This window comes from Punica granatum, chromosome 3, assembly GCF_007655135.1.
Source record: "Punica granatum isolate Tunisia-2019 chromosome 3, ASM765513v2, whole genome shotgun sequence".
In the NCBI taxonomy this organism is placed as follows: Eukaryota; Viridiplantae; Streptophyta; class Magnoliopsida; order Myrtales; family Lythraceae; genus Punica; species Punica granatum.
In genome coordinates this window covers 1,897,194-1,919,741 of record NC_045129.1, presented here as the reverse complement: position 1 = coordinate 1,919,741, position 22,548 = coordinate 1,897,194, and the positions used below count along the sequence as shown (strand labels likewise).

Sequence of the window (22,548 nt, the reverse complement as noted above, 5' to 3'; positions counted from 1 at the left end):
TATACAAATAGACTACAAGAAAAAGGGGCAACAATATTGGATAACTTGTGACGGAGAAAATCAAACAGTGACAGATTTGTGACGGAATATATAGTGAGAGAAAAATCGAGAATAATGACCGATTAGTAATGGATTTGTGACACGTATTCCGTCACCAATAACTCAGTCACAATTTCATCATAATTTGCAATGAATATGTGACAGATGTTTAATAAGTATTATTATTGATCGATTAGTGACACAAATCATATTCGATACTTAATAGTGCTATTCATGTCTTTTTAGTAACTATTAGGATTTTTATTTCATTGTACTGGGCTTACGAGCCTCCATTGTTACCGAGAGAGAGAGAGAGACTACCTTGCATTATTAGAGAATCATTTTCTGTGCTTAACTGCTTGTTCTCCATACATACTTTCCTGATAAATTCGTGCAGATAATTGTGTATTTGGTAAACCAGACAACGCAAAGGACAGAACACTAGGCACTGGAAAGTGACATGCAGGCATGTCTTTTATGATCAACCTAATCATACGCTAATGTTCAATTATTTCATTCGTGACTTCCTCGTTTTTGGAACTGCCCTTTTATGTCTTGCCCATTTGCTCTTAGTCATCCTTAAGTAGGAAGAAGAAAACAACAAGAAGAACAAAGAAGACAGGCCAAGGGGACCTTTTATTGTAAGTGCATGAAAGAGGAGAGGTTTCCCTCCCTCTCAAATCATTCAAAAGATTAATTTCCCCATCAACAGATCAAATTGGTATTATATAAAACATAATCCAACCTCTTCTCCAAAACAAGTTAGTACGTACTTTCTGCTTTCGTATTTTGAATACTAATTAGCAATTGATCCAGAAGTTATAGAGATATGGTCTGCACAAATCTATATATGTATTTTTACAGCGTATACGATCATGATACAGACCAAGCTTGTGTAATTCAGTCTCATTCTTGTATTAGGGATCACAAGAGAACATAATCAGTATAAGCAGCCAAAAGAGAATACAAATGGATCTTCAAATATTACTATCAAGATGAAAATTATGTTGTTTATTTTGTTAAATTAGTTTTGGAAATGTATTTAAGAGTTGCTGACGGCTCAAAGAGATAACCACAAATTCAGAAAATGGTTGGTTGGAGAAGGCACTTAGTATCTACCAAACGCAAGAAAAGATGATATCTGATGGATTAGGTTTTGGGGTTGGAAAACTCACCCAATCCCCATGACTGCATACTGAGTCATATCTTAACTCGTATTACCATTACGGCAAAATCATTTATGTCCACCACATGATAGGGATTTCATTTTCTCATATAATATATACATGTTTGGTAGGCCATGATGCCATGGATGGGATGAAATCAAATCGTTCAAAATTATTATCATTTGCCTGGCAAAACCCAAAGACAGCACGATAATGACTATCGAGCTATGTGGGCCTCCATCTCCACCACGTCAAAAGATAAGAGCTCTCATTGCCATCGTTTCGCCTTGAGGACTAAGACATACCAACAAAGATGAGAAAATTAGCTTTTGCCTACTAAACTTTGAGGTGTTTTTGGTTTCACCACTAAAACTTTATTAATCCATTCTCATTTATCATGTTATCGGAGTCAAAATAAGAAAATAATATCTAAAAAATATTATATGATTATATTCTTTGAGAATCTACCTAAATTGTACGTAACGAATTTAGACTGTTATTGTACGTTAACACTGGGAGCCATCAACTCCTGCTCTGAGACGGGCGAGTGCTGCCATTTCCATTTAAGTGGATTGGTAGAACGTAACAACCAAAGCAAAGCTGAGGGCAGAAATTGTGAAAAGACAAAGTCAAGGGACGCAATAGAATAGAACACATAATGGTGGGGGAATTTGTAAAACTGTCCTCCTCTTTTGTCCTTTTCACTTTTCTGCTCCCTCTTTTTTGCGGTGCGTTGCAATGATCCGTCCCCGCGGAGAAAAGCAACCCAACCCCTTGCCATCAACAAACCTCACGCCATCCCAAACTGCAAAAAGCTTCAAACCATACCCAAAAGGAGTTTTTTTTACATAAAAAAAAGAGGAAAAAAAAACCTTCTTTACTATCAGTACTGCTTCCGACATACATTCGTCTGCTCAAGAATGTCTGTATGCTCACCGTATTGCCCTGTTCATCTTTCCTCCAATGCCACTCTGCTGCTCTCTGCTTAGTCACAGCTGCTTGTGAAGAAGAAAAAAGGACAAAAGCTGAAATCTTGAGCTAAAGATTCGATCTTTGGGTTCTGGGTTTGGGATGGTGGGTGTGAGTTGTTGGGTGGCGTTTGCTGTTTTTAGCTATAGTTTTGCTGCCTGTTCTTGTTCTGAGAGTGAAAAGGGAGGCCCTGCAGTTGTAGAAGGGAGCCTTTTGGTTGACGGCAAAGGTGCCATTGGCAGGATTGACGATGACTTTGTGTGTGCTACTTTGGACTGGTGGCCTCCCGAGAAGTGTGACTATGGGACTTGTAGTTGGGGTCATGCCTCGCTTCTAAATCTGGTACTTTGGATTATTTCTTGTCGATTGTTTGTTTGTTCTTGAGATTGTCTCGTAATATAATGATAGAAATGAATCACAGAACATTTGAAGAATAGAAATTATTGAAGCTTGACGCCGTCGATAGTAGTTCCAAATGTTACTGATTGGGCTATTGAGCAAGTTCAGCAGCAACTGATGGGATTGGTGCAGCTTTTGAGATAAAATGGGTTGATGAATATCTCTTGACATTTTTTACAAACTGGAATGCGAATAAGACGGCATTTCGATTCATCAATTCTCCGATCGTCATCCACTTCTTGAGCTTGAAGCTGATCAAATTTAGTTGTTGATGTTTCTTGGTTTTTAAGATACTACTTTATTTAGTGTGTGCTGACAATTTTAACATGGCAGTTTGTTGGATTATGTCAACAAGGTTTGATCTGTCTTTGTGCTTTCTATTGGTGGTTCATGCTTTAATTGGTTACTAAAGAACCGTACTTTCTCGTGAACACTATTTTATTTTCTAATGCGTTGCAATAATTTGCTTGTGTTTTTGTTCATATGCTGCTAATGCAATTGCTGCCTTTGCTTGTCTTGCTTTTGGTGCAGGATCTCAGTAACACAATTTTGTTAAATGCTGTAAAGGGTGAGACTTCCTTCTAATTTTCTGAGGCTGATAGCATTATCTGTTACGGTTCTAATCATTTTATGCTTTATTGTTTTTGCTGCGAATGATAGTAATGCTTGTTTAGCTAGTGTTTTCTGACCATGAATAATAGCAAACTAATTCAGCTTTAAACCCTGCAATGTACCTTTTCTTTATCCAGAAATTAGCCCGTTTCATGAACTGTTCAGATGGAACTTAGCAGTATCTACTTTTCCAATTGTGCAGCCTTCTCACCGTTAAAGATTAGACTTGGAGGCACATTGCAAGACAAGGTGATATATGCCACTGAAGATAGTCAACAGCCTTGCACTTCATTCAAGAAAGACACTTCACAGATGTTCGGGTTCACGCAGGGATGCCTTCCCATGAACAGATGGGACCAATTGAACGCTTTTTTCAAGGAATCAGGGTAAGAATTTCAACTGTTCTGGTACCATTTATCTATGTTCCAAGCTTTAGTCGCTTACTTTTATTGACTATATAACAGGGCTAAGGTTATTTTTGGATTAAATGCGCTCAATGGTCGAACCATACAGTCTGATGGTTCTGCAGTTGGGGCCTGGAATTACAGTAATGCAGAGTCTCTCATACGTTACACTGTCAAAAGACATTACACCATCTACGGTTGGGAGCTCGGTAAGATCGCATTTACTCCATTAGCATGTGTTTACCAATTTGGTCTGTTTTGAGGTTAGAAAACTTTCTTAATTATCAATTATAACCATATCTTGTACTACAGTTAGAAAAACTTTCCTAATTATCAATTATAACCGTATCTTGTACTAGAGATGGACATGAAAGATATAGTTAGCATGACAGATGGTAATAAATCCAGATAATCTGAATCATTTCAATAGCCATTATTTGACCCTTTTCCAGTTTTTAGATTTCAAAGCTATATAAGGGATATGTTTGAACTAAAGACTTCACTTACCTCTTAGGAGAACATGTCATTGTCAAAGCCAAATGCTTTGTCCTAATCCAAGTTCACGTGTTCCTGTTGGTTAGGGAACGAATTGAGTGGGAGTGGAGTCGGGACTAGAGTATCAGCAAGCCAATATGCTTCCGACACAATCTCTCTACATAACATTGTGCTTGATATCTACAACGGTGTAGAGCCAAAGCCCCTTATCATATCTCCAGGAGGATTCTTTGATGCTGCATGGTTTAAAGAACTTGTAGATAAGGCTACAAGCTCTGTAGATGCAATCACGCACCACATCTACAATCTTGGGCCAGGTATGGCTTTTCTATTAGGGCCTGTTTGTTTCAGAAAATAGTTTTTTAGAAGCGACATGCCTCAGCATTTGACACGTCCAGTTCGGGGAAAAGAAAGAGTTAAAAGACAGTTGAAAGTCATTATGATTAGTTTTCAGAAGAATCATATCATATCTCAGCTTTGAGCTATGTAAATTGGATTATTCTGACCTACAACATCTCTTGCAGGAGTTGATAAGCACCTTGTGGAGGAGATTCTCGACCCAAGTGTTCTTGATAATACGGTTAATACATTTAGAGACCTCCAAAACACGATTAAGAGCTCGGCAACTTCTGCAGTGGCATGGGTAGGAGAGGCGGGAGGGGCTTACAATAGTGGCAGAAATCTTGTTACAAATGCCTTTGTGTTCAGTTTCTGGTATTTCTTTCCCCCTAACATGAAATAAAAGTTTTATTTTTTTCCCGATTATTCACATGTTCTTTTGACCAGTTCGCATTGCTTATGATAGGTACTTGGATCAGCTTGGTATGGCGTCGACCTACGATACAAAAACTTACTGTAGACAATCACTGATTGGTGGAAACTACGGGTTGCTTGACGCAACTACTTTTGTACCAAATCCAGATTACTACAGGTAGCTGAAAAATCTGGATTGCAATTTCTGTAATTTTTCCTTCTTCTTTTTTTCGGTTCTTGAGAAATAAACAAATTAAACGTACAAATTCCACGCTAATGTTCTCTTTCTTCTGTGTGCAGTGCTCTTCTCTGGCATCGGCTGATGGGAAGAAACGTTCTCGCGACGAGCTTTTCTGGGACTAACAAACTCCGTACTTATGCTCACTGTGCAAAGCCATCTGTAAGTCGAATATCTAGCTTGATTGAGCCAAAAGGTCGAGAACGTTTTACTCTTTCATCTGACTTCCCCTCCTTGTCTTAAATGCAGAACGGAGTTGTTGTATTGTTGATTAACCTGGACGGTAACTCAACAGTTGAGGCCAAAGTCACATTTAACGGTAGTCAAAATCATCGCCTCCACCATGACCAGCACCATCACCACGGACACCATAGTCAGAGCTCTAGTAAATCCAAGGCTATTCGGCCGCCAAGAAGTTACAGGGAAGAGACAACGAGGGAGGAATACCATTTAACAGCGAAGGACGGAAATTTGCACAGCCGGACAGTCCTCCTCAACGGGGAAGTTTTAACTGTAAATACCTCTGGGGAGATTCCAGCTCTTCAGCCCGTTCATGTGAAAGCCACGGATCCCGTGACTATCGCTCCTTTCTCGTTGGTATTTGTTCACATGCCGAATATCAGGCTTTTTGCTTGTAGCTGAGTAGTTCCGGGGAACTTTAATTGGTTTTCCTCAGGCATTTGTCAATAAAAATTCAAGAGAGTGCAACGATTTCTTAGTGATGATCTTATATTGTTTGGCAAATGAAAATTTTTGTAATTTCACTCTACTTCTCTCCGTTCCATCTATAAATAATTATATTTATTTGATATTGTAATGATTGTGTTATTGAATTGCAGGAATAAAATAATGAATAGTTGAGAGATTTGATGTTGTAATGATTGTATTGTTGAATTGCAGGAAAAAAAATGAATAGTTGAGAAAAAGAATAATTGTGTTGTTGAATCGTGAAAAAAGTAATGAATAGTTGAGATAATTTATTATTAAAAATTAAATTGAATTGTAGTTAAAATAAAAAAATTGAAAAAAAAAAGTAATAATTATATTGTTGAATTAAGATAAATTGAAGTTAAAGTAAAGTAGAGTTAACAAAATTTTCATTTGCCAAACAACTTGACCATTCCTTCACATAGAATAGATCACGCGTTGCCCAACCCTGTTTGGTTTAATAAACATTTTTTAACTCTACTCCACTTAATTTCACTGATTTTCAATTTAACAATACAATTATTACTTTTTCATTTTTCTTTAATTTTTTTAACTATTTAATTCAATTTTTAATATTAAATTCTTTCAATTATTCATTATTTTTTCCACAATTCAACAATACAATCATTACTTTCTCTCAACTATTTATTTATTTATTTTTCATAATTTAACAGTACAATTGTTACTTTCTCTCAACTATTCATTACTTTTTCACACTTTTTATCATAATTTCACAATACAATTATTACAAACTAATTAAAATCAAAATTCAACTCTAATCAATTCTAAAACTAAATGAGCCAATTAGTTTTCCAGGAAAAAAGAGAGACGGTATCGACATATTCCCAAAAGTTGAAGAAAGTTGATTCCATGTTGTAATAAGAGCAACAAAAAATGAACCAGACCACGGATTAGACGACAGGAGACGTCAATTCTAAAAGAGAGAGAGACCATTTTTAATGCAAATTGGCGTCATTCAAAAAACCCGTGCTTGCCGGCCTCAAATGGGGCTCATGTGATCACACTTGGCCGGACAGGAGAAATATTAAAAATTGACAATGTCTGTCTTAATTAGCAGACTTAATTATACAAGTATGACAGGAACATGACGCGGCACGGCTTCATCGGCGTAAAACACAGGAGAACAGCACACTATACCTGCACAAAACCGACCGGGTCCAGGTCCGAGTTAATGAATGAATTATCACACATCTCATGTTGAAGCAGTTGAGATATTTGATAGAGCAGTAGCTGGTTCAGACAGGCAGGTGCAAAACACCATCAACTTGAAGCACTTGATCTGGGACCCGCGGCCTGTCCCGACAACGTGGGGCCCCCCGGTGGGACCGTCTTTTGCAGCAGACAATCTTCTCGTTGGTCACGTCAACCAAGAGTGAAGGATGGATCATGCCTCTAAGGTAACATACGGATCCGTGCCCCTATATATAATATTGTCTCGTCTCTCTGTCAGCAGCAGCAATCTCGTAACTTGTCCGATTTCATCATCTCGTCTCAAGCTGGCCACCAAAGAGCGAGAGAGCACCGACTCCATCTTCCCCACCATTGACGTCTCCCTCCTCTCTTCCTCTGAGAACGAACTGCAGAAGGTGAAGTCAGTCCTCAGCTCCTGCGGCTGCTTCCAGGTTTCTTCCGAGCTCCCCTTTTGCTATTACTGTCATATTCCTTTCAGGGCTTCTTGTTTCTCTCGAGTCGAGTAGCTTGCCGAAAGTTAGATGATCTTTTGGTTTAGAACAGCTGATTGTGCACAAATCTTGTGGTTTCGGAGCATAAAGGAACGATTTTTCCTTGCGGCATTGCTTTGTATTACAGGCGGTCGGCCACGGAATCCCAAGCAAGTTCCTCGACAAAGTCCGAGGAGTTGCAAAGGAGTTCTTTGCTCTCCCCGATGAAGAGAAACGGAAGTGCGCGCGAGCTGCGAATGAAGCCGAGGGTTACGGGGATGACCCGATAGTGGCGGAGAAGCAAGTGATCGACTGTTGCTATCGCCTTTCCCTTGGGGTGTTCCCTGTAGATCAGAGGAGGCTCAATCTTTGGCCTGAAAATCCGACAGATTTTGGGTAATTATATATTAAATCGGCAAGTCAAAATTTTTATGGTTGCTTGCTGCAAACTTCCGTACTGTGATTACTGATGTTCCTTTTCCCAGTGAAATCTTGCACGAGTATGCCACTAAGGTGAAGTCCGTGATGGATGATCTCTCGAAGGCGATGGCTAGATTGCTGAACTTGGAAGAGGACGGCTTCTTGAGCCAATACGGAGCTCGGCCAATAATGCGAGTGAGATTCAACTTCTACCCGCCTTCCCCAAGCGCTGATGTCTTGGGCGTGAAGCCTCATTCAGATAGGTCAAGTATCACAGTCCTTCTACAAGGTGAGGAAGTGGAAGGGCTTCAGGTCTTCAAAGATGGGGCATGGGCCACTGTTCCCGTGATTCCTCAAGCTCTCGTCGTCAATCTTGGAGATCAAATGCAGGTAAATTTGTCGGGTGGTTAAAAGTAGCTTTTGCAGTCCTTATTTTTCTAGACCTGATGGAGATGATATCTGGTGTTTTTGTGATGTTCGAGTCCATCCTTGAACTGACTTTAGCTTGAGCTTCCACAGATATTGAGCAACGGGATATTCAAGAGTCCCGTGCACAGGGTCTTGACCAACCCGAACCAGCTGAGGCTATCTGTGGCCATGTTCAATGAGCCGGAGCAAGATGGAGAAATTGAGCCCCTGCATTGCTTGGTGGATGAGGCTAGACCAAGAATGTACCGAACCGTGAAGAATTATGGAGCCTTCAACTATGAGTGTGTTCAGAAGGGTAAAGTGCCGCTCGAGGAAGTACGGATCAAGTCCTAATTTTGAGCTCTTCATTATTCTGTACTAAACCAAGTGGTGATCGAACTCCTGATGATGAATGTGAACTTGTGGCAATAATGCAATCAGCCAGAGTCCCAATCTTATAAGAGTTGGTGTGTTTGGTTTTAGAGTTGAGTTGAGTTGTGTTTTGATTTTAATTGGGTTGTAATGATTGTGTTGTTGAATTATGAGAAAAAGTGTGAAAATGTAATGAATAGTTGAGAGAATTTAATATTAAAAATTAAATTGAGTATAATGGAGTCGTATGTGAATTTATGTACAAGGCTCACATTTTTTACTTTGAAGAGTTATTTTTTGTCGTGTAGTGAGTAGAGTTAAAAGTTAGAGTTAAAATCTTAAAATTCGATTGCGAAACCAAATGGTTAGACTGTTTTGGTTCGGACAGCTTGAAATAAATTCTTGCTAGTGTATGTATATATATATATATATATATATATGCCTTCTGAAATGAAATAAATTTTCGCCAGTCAAGAGGCATGGCAGCCGCTCGAGCAGAGCTGAGAGGCCTAGAACTACTGTGAGAATGATCATCATCTGCTCTTCCAGCAGTTGCCGCTTCTCTCGCTATGAGAGGCTTGTCTCCTCCTCATCCAGTTCAAGCAACGAGAAGAGGATTTTTCTGGTTTTGCGAGGGATCAATGCTCTCGATTATTTAGGCAAGACTGGCCTTGGCCTTGATTTTCTTGCTTAAGGAGCAAGCTCAATCTCCTTCCCCCAGGGAAAGGCCAGGGCCAGCCGTTGTCTAGCTAGAGCCGTTCTCCCACAGCCGGAGCCGCGAGGAGAAAGTCACCCAAAAGGCAGTTAGGGAAATCGGATGGGCATTTCAGGAAAGAAGTAGACTGGGGCGGAGAACCCTGGGGACCGAGCATGTCCTTCTCGGTCTTCTCCGTGAAAGCACTTCTAGAGCTGCCAGAATTCTCAATTCAGCGGGGATCACCCTTGAAGTTGCACGTGCTGAGGTGGATAAAATAATTGGCAGTGAGAGCGGGCATCTTGTTGCGGAGGGTCCAAATAAACCGGGGGCATCGTGTGCAATGGAACTCGCATTTGGAGAAGCACTTCAACGCTTTTGGCTTTTCTAACCTGATGGAATACACAGTTCTTGCTTATCAGCTGCAAGCGCGGATCAGAAGCAAGGAGCTAAACCACACCAGTCAGTAGGTGTAGTTCTCAAAGTCGATTTCATCAGTTCAATGGAATAAAAGTAAATTGATTTCCAAGAGTTTGGAACGGCATGTCTGCTAATTAAATGAAGCAAATAATTGTTGTTGCCCATAATCAAACGGGAATTGAGTGGGAGTGGAGTCGGGACTAGAGTATCAGCAAGCCAATATGCTTCCGACACAATCTCTCTACATAACATTGTGCTTGATATCTACAACAGTGTAGAGCCGAAGCCCCTTATCATATCTCCAGGAGGATTCTTTGATGCTGCATGGTTTAAAGAACTCGTAGTTAAGGCTACAAGCTCTGTAGATGCAATCACGCACCACATCTACAATCTTGGGCCAGGTATGGCTTTTCTATTAGGGCCTGTTTGTTTCAGAAAATAGTTTTTTAGAAGCGACATGCCTCAGCATTTGACACGTCCAGTTCGGGGAAAAGAAAGAGTAAAAAGACAGTTGAAAGTCATTATGATTAGTTTTCAGAAGAATCATATCATATCTCAGCTTTGAGCTATGTAAATTGGATTATTCTGACCTACAACATCTCTTGCAGGAGTTGATAAGCACCTTGTGGAGGAGATTCTCGACCCAAGTGTTCTTGATAATACGGTTAATACATTTAGAGACCTCCAAAACACGATTAAGAGCTCGGCAACTTCTGCAGTGGCATGGGTAGGAGAGGCGGGAGGGGCTTACAATAGTGGCAGAAATCTTGTTACAAATGCCTTTGTGTTCAGTTTCTGGTATTTCTTTCCCCCTAACATGAAATAAAAGTTTTATTTTTTTCCCGATTATCCACATGTTCTTTTGACCAGTTCGCTTTGCTTATGATAGATACTTGGATCAGCTTGGTATGTCGTCGACCTACGATACCAAAACTTACTGTAGACAATCACTGATTGGTGGAAGAAACTACGGGTTGCTTGACACAACTACTTTTGTACCAAATCCAGATTACTGCAGGTAGCTGAAAAATCTGGATTGCAATTTCTGTAATTTTTGCTTCTTCTTTTTTTCGGTTCTTGAGAAATAAACAAATTAAACGTACAAATTCCACACTAATGTTCTCTTTCTTCTGTGTGCAGCGCTCTTCTCTGGCATCGGCTGATGGGAAGATACATTCTCGCGACGAGCTTTTCTGGGACTAACAAACTCCGTACTTATGCTCACTGTGCAAAGCCATCTGTAAGTCGAATATCAAGCTTGATTGAGCCAAAAGGTCGAGAACCTTTTACTCTTTCATCTGACTTCCCCTCCTTGTCTTAAATGCAGAAAGGAGTTGTTGTATTGTTGATTAACCTGGACGGTAACTCCACAGTTGAGGCCAAAGTCACATTTAACGGTAGTCGATATCATCGCCTCCACCGTGACCAGCACCATCACCACGGACACCATAGTCAGAGCTCTAGTAAATCCAAGGCTATTCGACCACCAAGAAGTTACAGGGAAGAGACAACGAGGGAGGAATACCATTTAACAGCGAAGGACGGAAATTTGCACAGCCGGGACAGTCCTCCTCAACGGGGAAGTTTTAACTGTAAATACCTCTGGGGAGATTCCAGCTCTTCAGCCCGTTCATGTGAAAGCCACAGATCCCGTGACTATCTCTCCTTTCTCGTTGGTATTTGTTCACATGCCGAATATCAGGCTTCCTGCTTGTAGCTGAGTAGTTCCGTGGAACTTTAATTGGTTTTCCTCAGGCATTTGTCAATAAAGATTCTTTGAGTGCAACGATTTCTTCGTGATGATCTTGCATTGTTTGGCAAATGAAAATTTTTTTAATTTCACTCCGCTCCAACTATAAATAATTATATTTATTTGAGATTGTAATAATTGTGGTATTGAATTGCGGTAAAAAGTAATGAATAGTTGAGAAAATTTATTATTAAAAGTTAAATTAAATAGTAATTAAGTTAAAAAAATTGAAGAAAAAGAAAAAAAAAGTAATAATTTTATTGTTGAATTAAGATAAGTGAAAGTTAAAAAAAAGTCATCACCATTCCTTCATATAGAGTAGATCACACGTTGCAGTCTCTTGCTTGATTTTATAAACATTTTTTAACTTTACTCCACTTAATTTCACTATCAAGTTATCAACACAATTATTACTTTTTCTTTTTTCTTTAATTTTTTTAATCATTTAATTCAATTTTTAATATTAAATTCTCGCATCTATTCATTATTTTTTTCACAATTCAATAACACAATCATTATTTTATCTCAATTGTTCATTACTTTTTGCATAATTCAACAGTATAATCATTACTTTCTCTCAACTATTTATTATTTTATTTAAACTTTTTATCATAATTGAACAATATAATCATTACAAATTAATTAAAACAAAAATTCAATTCTGTTAAATTCTAAAATCAAACGCACCATTAGTTTTCCAGGAAAAAAGAGAATCGGTATCGACATATTCCCAAAAGTCGAAGAAAGTAGATTCCATGCTGTAATAAGAGCACAAAAATGAACAGGACCAGGGATTGGACAACAGGAAACGTCAATTCTAAAATAGAGAAATACCATTTTTAATGCTAATTGGTGTCATTCAAACCCGTGCTTGCCGGCCTCAAATGAGCTCATGTGATCAAACTTGGCCAGACAGGAGAAATATTAAAAATTGACAATGTTTGTCTTAATTAGCAGACTTAATTATACAAGTATGACAGGAACATGACGCGGCACGGCTTCATCCGCGTAAAACACAGGAGAACAGCACACTATACCTGCACAAAACCGACCGGGTCCGGGTCCAGGTCCGAGTTAATCAATGAATTATAACACATCTCCTGTTGAAGCAGTTAGAGACATTTGATAGAGCAGTAGCTGGTTCAGACAGGCATGTGCAAAACACTAACAACTTGAAGCACTTGATCTGGGACTCGCGGCCTGTCCCGACAATGTGGGGCCCCCGGTGGGACCGTCTTTTGCAGTAGACAATCTTCTCGTTGGTCACGTCAACCAAGAGTGAAGGATGGATCATGCCTCTAAGGTAACATACGGATCCGTGCCTCTATATATAATACTGTCTCATCTCTCTGTCAGCAGCAGCAATCTCGTAACTTGTCCGATTTCATCATCTCGTCTCAAGATGGCCACCAAAGAGGGAGAGAGCACCGACTCCATCTACCCAACCATTGACGTCTCCCTCCTCTCCTCCTCTGAGAACGAACTGCAGAAGGTGAAGTCAGTCCTCAGCTCCTGCGGCTGCTTCCAGGTTTCTTCCGAGCTCCTCTTTTGCTATTACTGTCATATTCCTTGCAGGGCTTCTTGTTTCTCTCGAGTCGAGTAGCCTGCCGAAAGTTAGATGATCTTTTGGTTTAGAACAGCTAATTTTGCACAAATCTTATGGTTTCGGAGCATAAAGGAACGATTTTTCCTTGCGGCATTGCTTTGTATTACAGGCGGTCGGCCACGGAATCCCAAGCGAGTTCCTCGATAAAGTCCGAGGAGTTGCAAAGGAGTTCTTTGCTCTCCCAGATGAAGAGAAACAGAAGTGCGTGCGCGCTGCGAATGAAGTCGAAGGTTATGGGGATGACCTGATAGTGGCGGAGAAGCAAGTGATCGACTGTTGTTACCGCCTTTTCCTTCGGGTGTTCCCTGTAGATCAGAGGAGGCTCAATCTTTGGCCTGAAAATCCGACAGATTTCGGGTAATTATATATTAAATCGGCAAGTCAAAATTTTTATGGTTGCTTGCTGCAAACTTCCGTACAGTGATTAATGGTGTTCCTTCTTCCAGTGAAATCTTGCACGAGTATGCCACTAAGGTGAAGTCCGTGATGGATGATCTCTCGAAGGTGATGGCTAGATCACTGAACTTGGACGAGGACAGCTTCTTGAGCCAATACGGAGCTCGGCCAATAATGCAAGTGAGATTCAACTTCTACCCGCCTTCCCCAAGCGCTGATGTCCTGGGTGTGAAGCCTCATTCCGATAGGTCGGGTATCACAGTCCTCCTACAGGATGAGGAAGTGGAAGGGCTTCAGGTCTTCAAAGACGGGGCATGGGCCACTGTTCCCGTGATTCCTCAAGCTCTCGTCGTCAATCTTGGAGATCAAATGCAGGTAAATTTGTCCGGTGGTTAAAAATTAGCTTTTGCGGTGCTTATTTTTCTAGACCTGATGGAGATGATATCTGGTGTTTTTGCGATGTTCGAGTCCATTCTTGAACTGACTTTAGCTTGAGCTTCCACAGATAATGAGCAACGGGATTTTCAAGAGTCCCGTGCACAGGGTCTTGACCAACCCGAACCAGCTGAGGCTATCTGTGGCCATGTTCAATGAGCCGGAACAAGATGGAGAAATTGGGCCCCTGCATTGCTTGGTGGATGAGGCTAGGCCGAGAATGTACCGAACTGTGAAGAATTATGCAGCCTTCAACTATGAGTGTGTTCAGAAGGGTAAAGTGCCGCTCGAGGAAGTACGGATCAAGTCCTAATTTTGAGCTCTTCATTATTCTGTACTGAACCGAGTGGTGATCGAACTATCGATGATGAATGTGAACTTCTGTGGCAATAATGCATTCAACCGGAGTCCCAATCTTATAAGCGTTATTTAGACTGTTTTGGTTCGGACAGCTTGAAATAAATTCTTGCTAGTACATATATATATATATATATATATATAGAGGTGCCTTCTGCACTGAAATAAATTTTCGCCAGTCAAGAGGCATGGCAGCCGCTCGAGCAGAGCTGAGAGGCCTAGAACTACTGTGAGAATGATATCATCATCATCTGCTCTTCCAGCAGTTGCCGCTTCTCTCGCTATGAGAGGCTTGTCTCCTCTTCCAGTTCAAGCAACGAGAAGAGGCTTTTTCCGGTTTTGCGAGGGATCAATGCTCTCGAAGATTTAGGCAAGAATGGCCTTGGCCTTGATTTTGTTGCTAAAGTAGCAAGCTCAATCTCCTTCCCCCAGGGAAAGGCCAGGGCCAGCTGTTGTCTAGCTAGAGCCGTTCTCCTGCAGCCAGAGCCGCGAGGAGAAAGTCACCCAAAAGGCAATTAGGGTAATCAGATGGGCATTTCAGGAAAGAAGTAGACTGGGACAGAGGGCCCCGGGGACCGAGCATGTCCTACTCGGTCTTCTCAGTGAAAGCACTTCTAGAGCTGCCAGAATTGTCAATTCAGCGGGGATCACCCTTGAAGATGCACGTGCTGAGGTGGATAAAATAATTGGCAGTGAGAGCGGGCATCTTGTTGCGGAGGGTCCAAATAAACCGGGGGCATCACGTGCAATGGAACTCACATTTGGAGAAGAACTTCAACGCGTTTGGCTTTTCTAACCTGATGATTCACGCAGTTCTTGCTTATTAGCTGCAAGTGCGAATCAGAGGCACGGAGTTAAACCGAACCAGTCAGTAGATGTAGTTTTGAAAGTCGATTTCTTCAATTCAATAGGATAAAAGTAATCGATTTCCAAGAGTTTGGAATGGCATGTCTGCTAATTAAATGGAGCAAATAATTGTTGTTGCCCATAATCAAACGGAAATTGTTCCTTTTTCCACCGTTGTATAAGTTGCAATGTCTTAGTAGAATTTTTTTTATCTGGCTGATGAATGTACATCCATGTGTACTGAAGGCCATGAATTTCTTGGATCTGAGCACTTGCTTCATGGAGTGCTTAAAGATGATGAAGGGGAGGGAGCTCGGGTTCTTAAAAATTTGGGTGCTGAACCATGGCAAAATATGCACACAGGCAAGCTTACATTCTATCTATTAAACTCAATCCACATGTCTGTTGTGTACCATGTGTGACATGATTGTATCTTGTTATGGCAGCTTATCGAACTGCCTGAAGGCCATCGCGAATTGTGACCGTTGAGGGCAGCATAGCCAAGAAGATGCTGATGCTGATGGTGCTCCAATGGAAGCAGTGGGTTTCTTCTTGTTTTTACTTTTGGGACTTGGGGTGGGGGGGTGCGCGCTTTGAAGGGAGTTGGTTGCTTACGTTTTGGGACTGATTAATTATAACAGCTGTTATAATAGCATAGATATAGATATAGATACTATTATAGTAGAATTCCTGAAATGGGTTTTGGTTAGGAATGACAGCTCTGTAGTTTCTCGGGTCTCGACGAGAAGAGTCCCCCGTTAATTTCGATGTGGGTGCAAGCTTCAAAATTTGTTCATTTGATCTTCTACAGCAGATTTTGTTATTAAACTTGAGCTGAAAATTTCATCCAAAACCAGAGTTTGAAGGTGAATCTCATCATCACAAACTAGTGCATGACAGGAATGACCAAATAAGAGCTGTTCAAGAAAATCAAGGGGGTAGTCGGCAAAAACGGGTTAGTCTTAAGTTTAAACAAACTTACTGTGTTAGTCTTAAGTGGCAGACTTAAATAAACAAGTATGACTGGAACATATGACGCCGCACGACCTCGTTGCTGCCAAACACAAGAAAACGGCACCGTTATACTGGAATAGAACCGACTCGGTCTGAGTTATCAATGAACTACAACGCATCTCATGTAGAAGCAGTCGATATATTTAATGGACCAGTAGCTGATTCAGACAGGCAGGTGAGCGGACTCTGCGACCTGCAAATGGAGTAGGAAAAGCAAAACCACGCGGCACAAAAGAGGGGCCTTCTGAAATGAAATGTCAGCAATCGAATTTGATATAAGGACGGTTGCCCGAATAATTGAAAGCAAATTGACAATCGTGTTCGTTACAAAAAATTGCAGCAGACGAATTGCGTATATGATCCTATGAGCCATAGCAATGCAAATCTAGCCCATTTCATATTCCATATCATCTTTTCAGATATAAGTATGCACGAACATTCTGTAAGATGCCAAACCAGTAATAAGAAAGTACCTTGCTGTTCTTGTTCTGATAGAAACATCGATTTATACCCTGCTTCCTCATGCAGCTACATCAACTTGTTCATAGTATATACGTACACACAATTTAGCTTTATTTCCAGTTTGACAGAACTCGATGGTTGATCGATATACTTGCTGGGTTCTTTCTTTGGTTGAATCACCCTATTAGTATCACTACAAGCAGAACGCCCCAAAGGATTCACATTGTTCCCTGATTCATAGGTGCTTATTTTTCCAAAGCAAACTTAGTTTAAATTGAATAATACATTCAACATACCTGTCACCATTCGAATCTATATAAAACGCCTCGTAGTATTTGTTTCAAACTTACACTTTGGGTCCGATTCAGAACAAGTAATGGCTGGAGATTTAGCACCTGCTGATGTTGTGTCTCAATCCGAACAAACTCAAGAACCCTTTGTCGAGGAAAAAGATTTACCACCTGCGAGGTACATCATCAAAGGCAGTACTGCTGGTTGTGGAGTTGTCGAGTCCTTCCTTCCCTTTGCCTCGATTCCAGTGATCGATCTCAGTCTCATTGCACTGTCATCATCTTCCAAGGAAGAGGAGGATGAACTTGAGAAATTAAAGTTAGCTCTCACTACCTGGGGTTGCTTTCAGGTGTTGTTTTGCTTTCACTTCATTAACGAAATACATATTGCATATGCAACTTATGATCGCTACTGATCTTATATGCCGTCTGGATTTTGTTATAGGTAGTAGGGCATGGTATTCCAACTCCGTTGCTGGACAAGATGCGTGAGATCACGGAGCAATTCTTTGATCTTCCAGAGGCAGATAAGCAGATATATTCACGTGCAATGAATGACATCGAAGGGTATGGAACTGATCCGGTACTCTCAGACAAGCAGGTTCTTGACTGGTCGGAACGCCTGTTCCTCAAACTGCTTCCACAAAGTTCAAGAAACCTCAACCTATGGCCTGAAACCCCCAACGAGTTTAGGTACTGCCACCATTTTCCTAGACAAAGTACCACGACCGGAACTGCAAAGGTTATTTGCAAGCTCTAATTTCATTGTTATGCTCTTTCAGGGGAAGCCTAAATGAATATTCCGAGAAGGTGAAGTCAATAATAGACATTGTGCTAGGGGCGATGTCAAGAGTGCTGAACCTGGAAGAACACTACTTCTTGACGAAACATGGCAATCAAGCACTCATGAATGCGAGGTTCAACCACTACCCGACTTGCACAAGACCCGATTTAGTCCTTGGAGCAAAGGCCCACACTGATGGGTCAGGTATTAGTGTTCTCTTGCAAGACAAGGAAGTGGAAGGCCTTCAAATCTCGAATAACTCTGACTGGTTCCGAGTTCCGATCATTCCACATGCCCTTCTTATCAACATTGGCGATCAAATGCAGGTACAATGTTGTACTTGATCTGTCGTCCAAGGAAAAGGGACTAGGATCTCTGTCCTAGAACTGAATGTTGTTCTTGTTCTGTCATTAAATCTTCTTTTGCAGATAATGAGTAACGGCATGTGCAAGAGCCCGATGCATAGAGTGACTGCAAATGCAAGGAGGAAGAGGACATCACTAGTGATATTCTACTTGCCAGATCCTGAGATAGAGATCGAACCAGCCCGAGAGCTCGTCAATGGAGAAAAGCCTCGGCTTTACAGGAAGCTCAAGAACTATGCTGCTATCAACTTTGAGTGCTTTCAGAATGGAAAAGTAGCCCTCGAAACAGTCAGGTTATAGGGTGTGCTGATAATGTTGGTTCTGTAAAATGGCTTCTCTCTGTTGAGGGAACAATAGCTTTTTTACTTGACCGAACGTTACCAAGGAGACATGCAACATTTCAAGGTATAACTTTTAATAATATTGTTAATTGACAATGACAATTAGAAAGGCCCTTGGTCAGTGGCTAGCTCGCCCTGAACTTGCCATTCCAAGATGGGTGTCGCAGGGTCAGCGTGAGGTTAGTCCAGGACTGGCAAGGTTTGGATCCTGCCACCAAGACCGCGTCTGCCTTCACCTGTCTGAGACCAATCAGTGAGTTAGGTGCACATCATTAATGTCAGCAGCCGTCAGCTATGCTGTTTAAGATATTGATACATTTTTCTTTTTCTTTTTTTTGGTCTACATAATTGCTTGACTTAATATAAGTTGTTGGGGCGTTTCGTTCTTCCAGATTTCGATGATTAACTCTCCTGCTTTCTATGTTTGTTTTTCTATCTAACCAAACAACTGAATATTCATCGGAATTTCAATTGCTATTTTGATATATTCGAATCTACCGGACACACATCTGAATGAGGAAATAGCAGTACCTGTCCCCATGGTCAGGGATAACTGTTCTCTTACAAGACCAGGAAGTGGAAGGCCTTCAAATCTTTAAGGACGGCCAATGGTTCTAAGTCCCTATCGTTCCTCACGCCCTTGTCATCAATATTGGCGATCAAATGCAGGTAAACGGTGGTGTATTTTATCTTTCATCTCAGCAACAACCTGAGACAATCGAGATTGGAAAAGGAAACTCGAGAAAATTAAGCGCCATTGGACACAGTTGGTGTTATGATCATGGAAGGAAGCATAACAGGGATGCCATGTCTTAGAACTGAACCTTGTACTTCCCCTTTTAGTTCTTTTTACCTTTTGTCCAGACAATGAGTAACGGCGAGTTCAAGAGCCCAGTACATAGAGCGACAGCAACCATGAGCAAGCCGAGGCCTTCACTGGCAATATTCATCTTGCCAGGTTCCGAGACAGAGATTGAACCAGCCCCCGAGCTGGTCAGCGAAGAAAGGCCTCAGCTTTACAGGAAGCTCATGAACTATGCCGCTATCAATTTCAAGTGCTTTCATAACAGAAAAGTAGCTCTGGAAACGATCAGAATAAAAACTGAAAAAAATGTTTAATCTTCGTAGAAGTGTGTCAAAAAATCCTCTTATTAAAATGGAATTGCATGGGGTTGCAATTACATCCCATGCGGGCTATTAAGAGCATTCAGCCAAACTCATTAAATTGTGCTAGTGACTTTGATTTTGTAGAACTCTCTCTCTTTTGAGGAATAATGTCCCCAAAAGACTCATTTTCATTCGACCAGAACTTTACCGAGGAGGTGATACACAAGCGTCGCAAGAGAATAAGAAATAAATTCTGTGCAGAATAGGTAAAATGAATTGCGCGGCGAACCGAGGTACAATAGGTTATTCAGAACTTAACATTACAAAGCAGACAATACTACAACAAAAAAATTCAGAAGCATGATCCTAAGGAACAAAACAGGATCAAGACTTGATGAATTCGACTCGCGTTAGTGCCGATACCACAAGGAAGCCTGCTTTCATCACTACACTCTTCCTCCTGAATGGCTAGCATCCACTATAGACCCTTAACATAACTTAGAATCAAGAATGAAGCTCTATTTGAACATTATCAGAACTCACGCCATCTTCGAAATACTGTTTCCGAATCACGCCATGTAACCGCTGCAAGAGCCGCTTCTTGAGCGACTCAAACGCCAAGTCCAGTCTCTCTAGTTGATCCATCGCGTTCACATTGTACAAGAAGAGACCGTAGTAGAGATCAAAGCTGTCTCCAGCCGTGTTCTCCACCAAGTTCAGCAGAGTCTCGTACCCTCTTGTGTTGATTGGGGTCGGCTCCAACTTCAGCTTCTCCAGGATTCGACCCACCGTGTGCGTTATGAACTGGGAACCAGCAGCATGTCTGTCATGATCTGCGCAGGACATCTCTTCCATCTTACATCCTTCTCGAGCAAACACGTCGAGAAATTTCTCACATCGGGATTTTCTTGATTCCTCGTATCCGATCCTGACCTTGTCATAAACAAACGTGAGACCTTCCCACCCATTTTTCCCGCTCTCAGGCCCAAACATCGGGTGCGTGCAGAGGATATCAAAATCTGGAGGCAAGTATTGGAGGAACAAGCTCCTTGGGAACTCCTTCACTGACAGAACATCAACGAATAGGGTACTCCTCTTTAGCCTCTGAAATGGCAGTGACTTCAACACTTTTTCCATGGAAAGGATCGAAATGCAGAGAAGGATAACTTCTGGGTGTTCTTCACAGAGATCATCTACATCAGAGAAGAATGAAACTCCCGTGCTTTCGGCAACATTAGAGTAGTCTGTACGAGAATGAGCAAGGACCTGATGGCCTTGGCGCACAAAAGTTCTCGCAAGAAACTGCCCAAAGTTGCCGAACCCAATAATCGCAATCTTGAGCTTTGAAGAATTGCTGGATTGCTCGGAGTTGCGGGCTCTGCCATTGATTGGCCAAGGAGCAGTATCTTGTGACCTAACAGGTTAACAATGAAAGTGTGAGAAAAACCACATCCAAGCCTCACTTTCCATCTTCAGCAAAGACAGTCCAGCAGACTCATAAACTAACCTATTCATACCGTAAAACTCATCATGCGAACATGACAGTACGATGTTCTGGTCATAGTTACTAATCCAAGTATTCTTATTAATGATCTGACTCCGATTAAATGGAATTCAACTTGCATTTCACTCGGAACTTGCCAAAATTAGAAAGAATTTCACATGCTAAAACAAGAAGACCTAGTCTTTACAACTATACCTTACAGAATTTGGAGCCGTTTCCTTCCAGGCCGAACCATTATTATTTTCTTTAAACATCCAGCTAATGTCCAGCAAGCCGTCAACCTTCTCATCACTTTCATACTGCCGTTTCCTCGCAACATCGTCCAAGCTCTCGAAAATCTCATTTTTCAAAGCCTCAAAGGCTGCATTCAGCTTCTTAAGCATAGCCAGAGCATTCTTATTGTACATGAACAACCCGTAATACAGATCGAAACTATCACAGGCAGTGTTCTCCACCAAATCTAGTAACTTCTCATACCCTTTCGTATTGATCGGCGTGGACTCCAAATTCAGCATCTTCAAGACCCTGCCGACAGTGTGCGTCATAAACTGAAAGCCTGCAGCATACTCGTCGTGCTCTGCGCAGCTCATTTCAATCATAGCACACTCTTCCCGAGCAAAAATATCCAAGAACTTCTCGCACCGGAGAACCCGAGAATCCTCATTGCCAATCCTAACCTTCTCGTACACAAAGAAGAGACCTTTCCAGCCATGTTTGGCACTTTCAGGACCGAACATTGGGTGCGAGCAGATGATGTCAAAATCAGCAGGCAAAACTTTAAGCATCAAATTCTTGGAGAATTCCTTAACCGACAGCACGTCGACGAACAATGTGCTTCGTTTCAGTCTCTGCAAAGGCAGAGTCTTGAGGAACTGCCCGGTGGAGATGATCGACGTGCAGAGGAGGATGACCTCCGGGTGCTCCTCGAAGAGATCGCTGGGATCGGAGAAGAACCTGACGCCCAGTTGGAGCGCCGCGTGGGAGTGATCGGAGCGGGAGTGGGCGAGCACCTCGTGGCCCTGCCGGGTCAGGGTTTTGGCGAGGAACTGGCCGAAGTTGCCGAATCCGATTATGGCGATCTTAAGTGGATCCGGGCTCGTGCCATGGGAGGAGTGAGCTAAGGAGAGCTTGAACTCAGAGTCGTAGGGCTGCGCAGCGTCGATGCATTGGATGCGGAAAGCGCGGCGGCAGCGGCGTGAGAAGGAGAGAGAGAGTGGCGCCGCCGACGACTTTGTCGGGAGGGAGCGGAGGAAAAACGGAGGCTGAAGCTGGTGACGGAGGAGTTCGGAAAGGTGCGGCTGCTGGGCCGCCGGCAAGGTGGGGCAGAACGAGGGGGAGGAGAGCATTGTCACTCACAGAAAGCGCTTCCCCGCCGCCACCATAAGGAGGGAGAGAGAGAGAGAGAGAGAGAGAGTCTTTCTCTGAATTTTCACCGTCAAACTCAGCAGGCAAAACTTCAAGAAACGTGATAAAAAGGATAAAAAAATTTATCAAAAAAATAAAAAGGACAAA

General features: G+C 41.8%; 5 protein-coding genes and 1 pseudogene across 5 annotated transcripts; 5 read left to right on the top strand and 1 right to left on the bottom strand.

The window, feature by feature from the left end:
* Positions 1-1,946: 1,946 nt before the first annotated feature.
* LOC116201463 (heparanase-like protein 3) lies at positions 1,947-5,892 on the top strand. The gene is made up of 9 exons (XM_031532710.1): positions 1,947-2,516; positions 3,105-3,141; positions 3,388-3,571; positions 3,650-3,798; positions 4,171-4,401; positions 4,609-4,798; positions 4,890-5,015; positions 5,138-5,237; positions 5,325-5,892. Exons 1-9 carry the CDS (start codon positions 2,277-2,279, stop codon positions 5,715-5,717), a joined length of 1,650 nt encoding a protein of 549 aa, XP_031388570.1. The 5' UTR covers positions 1,947-2,276; the 3' UTR covers positions 5,718-5,892.
* Positions 5,893-7,050: 1,158 nt separating this feature from the next.
* Positions 7,051-8,775, top strand: LOC116198526 (protein SRG1-like). Its single transcript, XM_031528692.1, has 5 exons — positions 7,051-7,201; positions 7,301-7,426; positions 7,614-7,861; positions 7,951-8,275; positions 8,405-8,775. The coding sequence occupies exons 1-5, from the start codon at positions 7,184-7,186 to the stop codon at positions 8,645-8,647; spliced, it is 960 nt and encodes a 319-aa protein (XP_031384552.1). The 5' UTR covers positions 7,051-7,183; the 3' UTR covers positions 8,648-8,775.
* A 760-nt stretch (positions 8,776-9,535) lies between these two features.
* Positions 9,536-11,533, top strand: LOC116199412 (annotated as a pseudogene).
* Positions 11,534-12,683: 1,150 nt separating this feature from the next.
* On the top strand, positions 12,684-14,411 carry LOC116201558 (protein SRG1-like). The gene is made up of 5 exons (XM_031532823.1): positions 12,684-12,832; positions 12,932-13,057; positions 13,245-13,492; positions 13,582-13,906; positions 14,037-14,411. Exons 1-5 carry the CDS (start codon positions 12,815-12,817, stop codon positions 14,277-14,279), a joined length of 960 nt encoding a protein of 319 aa, XP_031388683.1. The 5' UTR covers positions 12,684-12,814; the 3' UTR covers positions 14,280-14,411.
* A 2,610-nt stretch (positions 14,412-17,021) lies between these two features.
* On the top strand, positions 17,022-18,804 carry LOC116199408 (flavonol synthase/flavanone 3-hydroxylase-like). Its single transcript, XM_031529745.1, has 4 exons — positions 17,022-17,285; positions 17,381-17,628; positions 17,718-18,045; positions 18,148-18,804. The coding sequence occupies exons 1-4, from the start codon at positions 17,022-17,024 to the stop codon at positions 18,382-18,384; spliced, it is 1,077 nt and encodes a 358-aa protein (XP_031385605.1). The 3' UTR covers positions 18,385-18,804.
* Positions 18,805-19,764: 960 nt separating this feature from the next.
* Positions 19,765-22,504, bottom strand: LOC116202094 (arogenate dehydrogenase 1, chloroplastic). The gene is made up of 2 exons (XM_031533617.1): positions 21,232-22,504; positions 19,765-20,946 (listed from the first exon to the last, which is right to left on the bottom strand). The coding sequence occupies exons 1-2, from the start codon at positions 22,380-22,382 to the stop codon at positions 20,037-20,039; spliced, it is 2,061 nt and encodes a 686-aa protein (XP_031389477.1). The 5' UTR covers positions 22,383-22,504; the 3' UTR covers positions 19,765-20,036.
* Between the last annotated feature and the right edge of the window lie 44 nt (positions 22,505-22,548).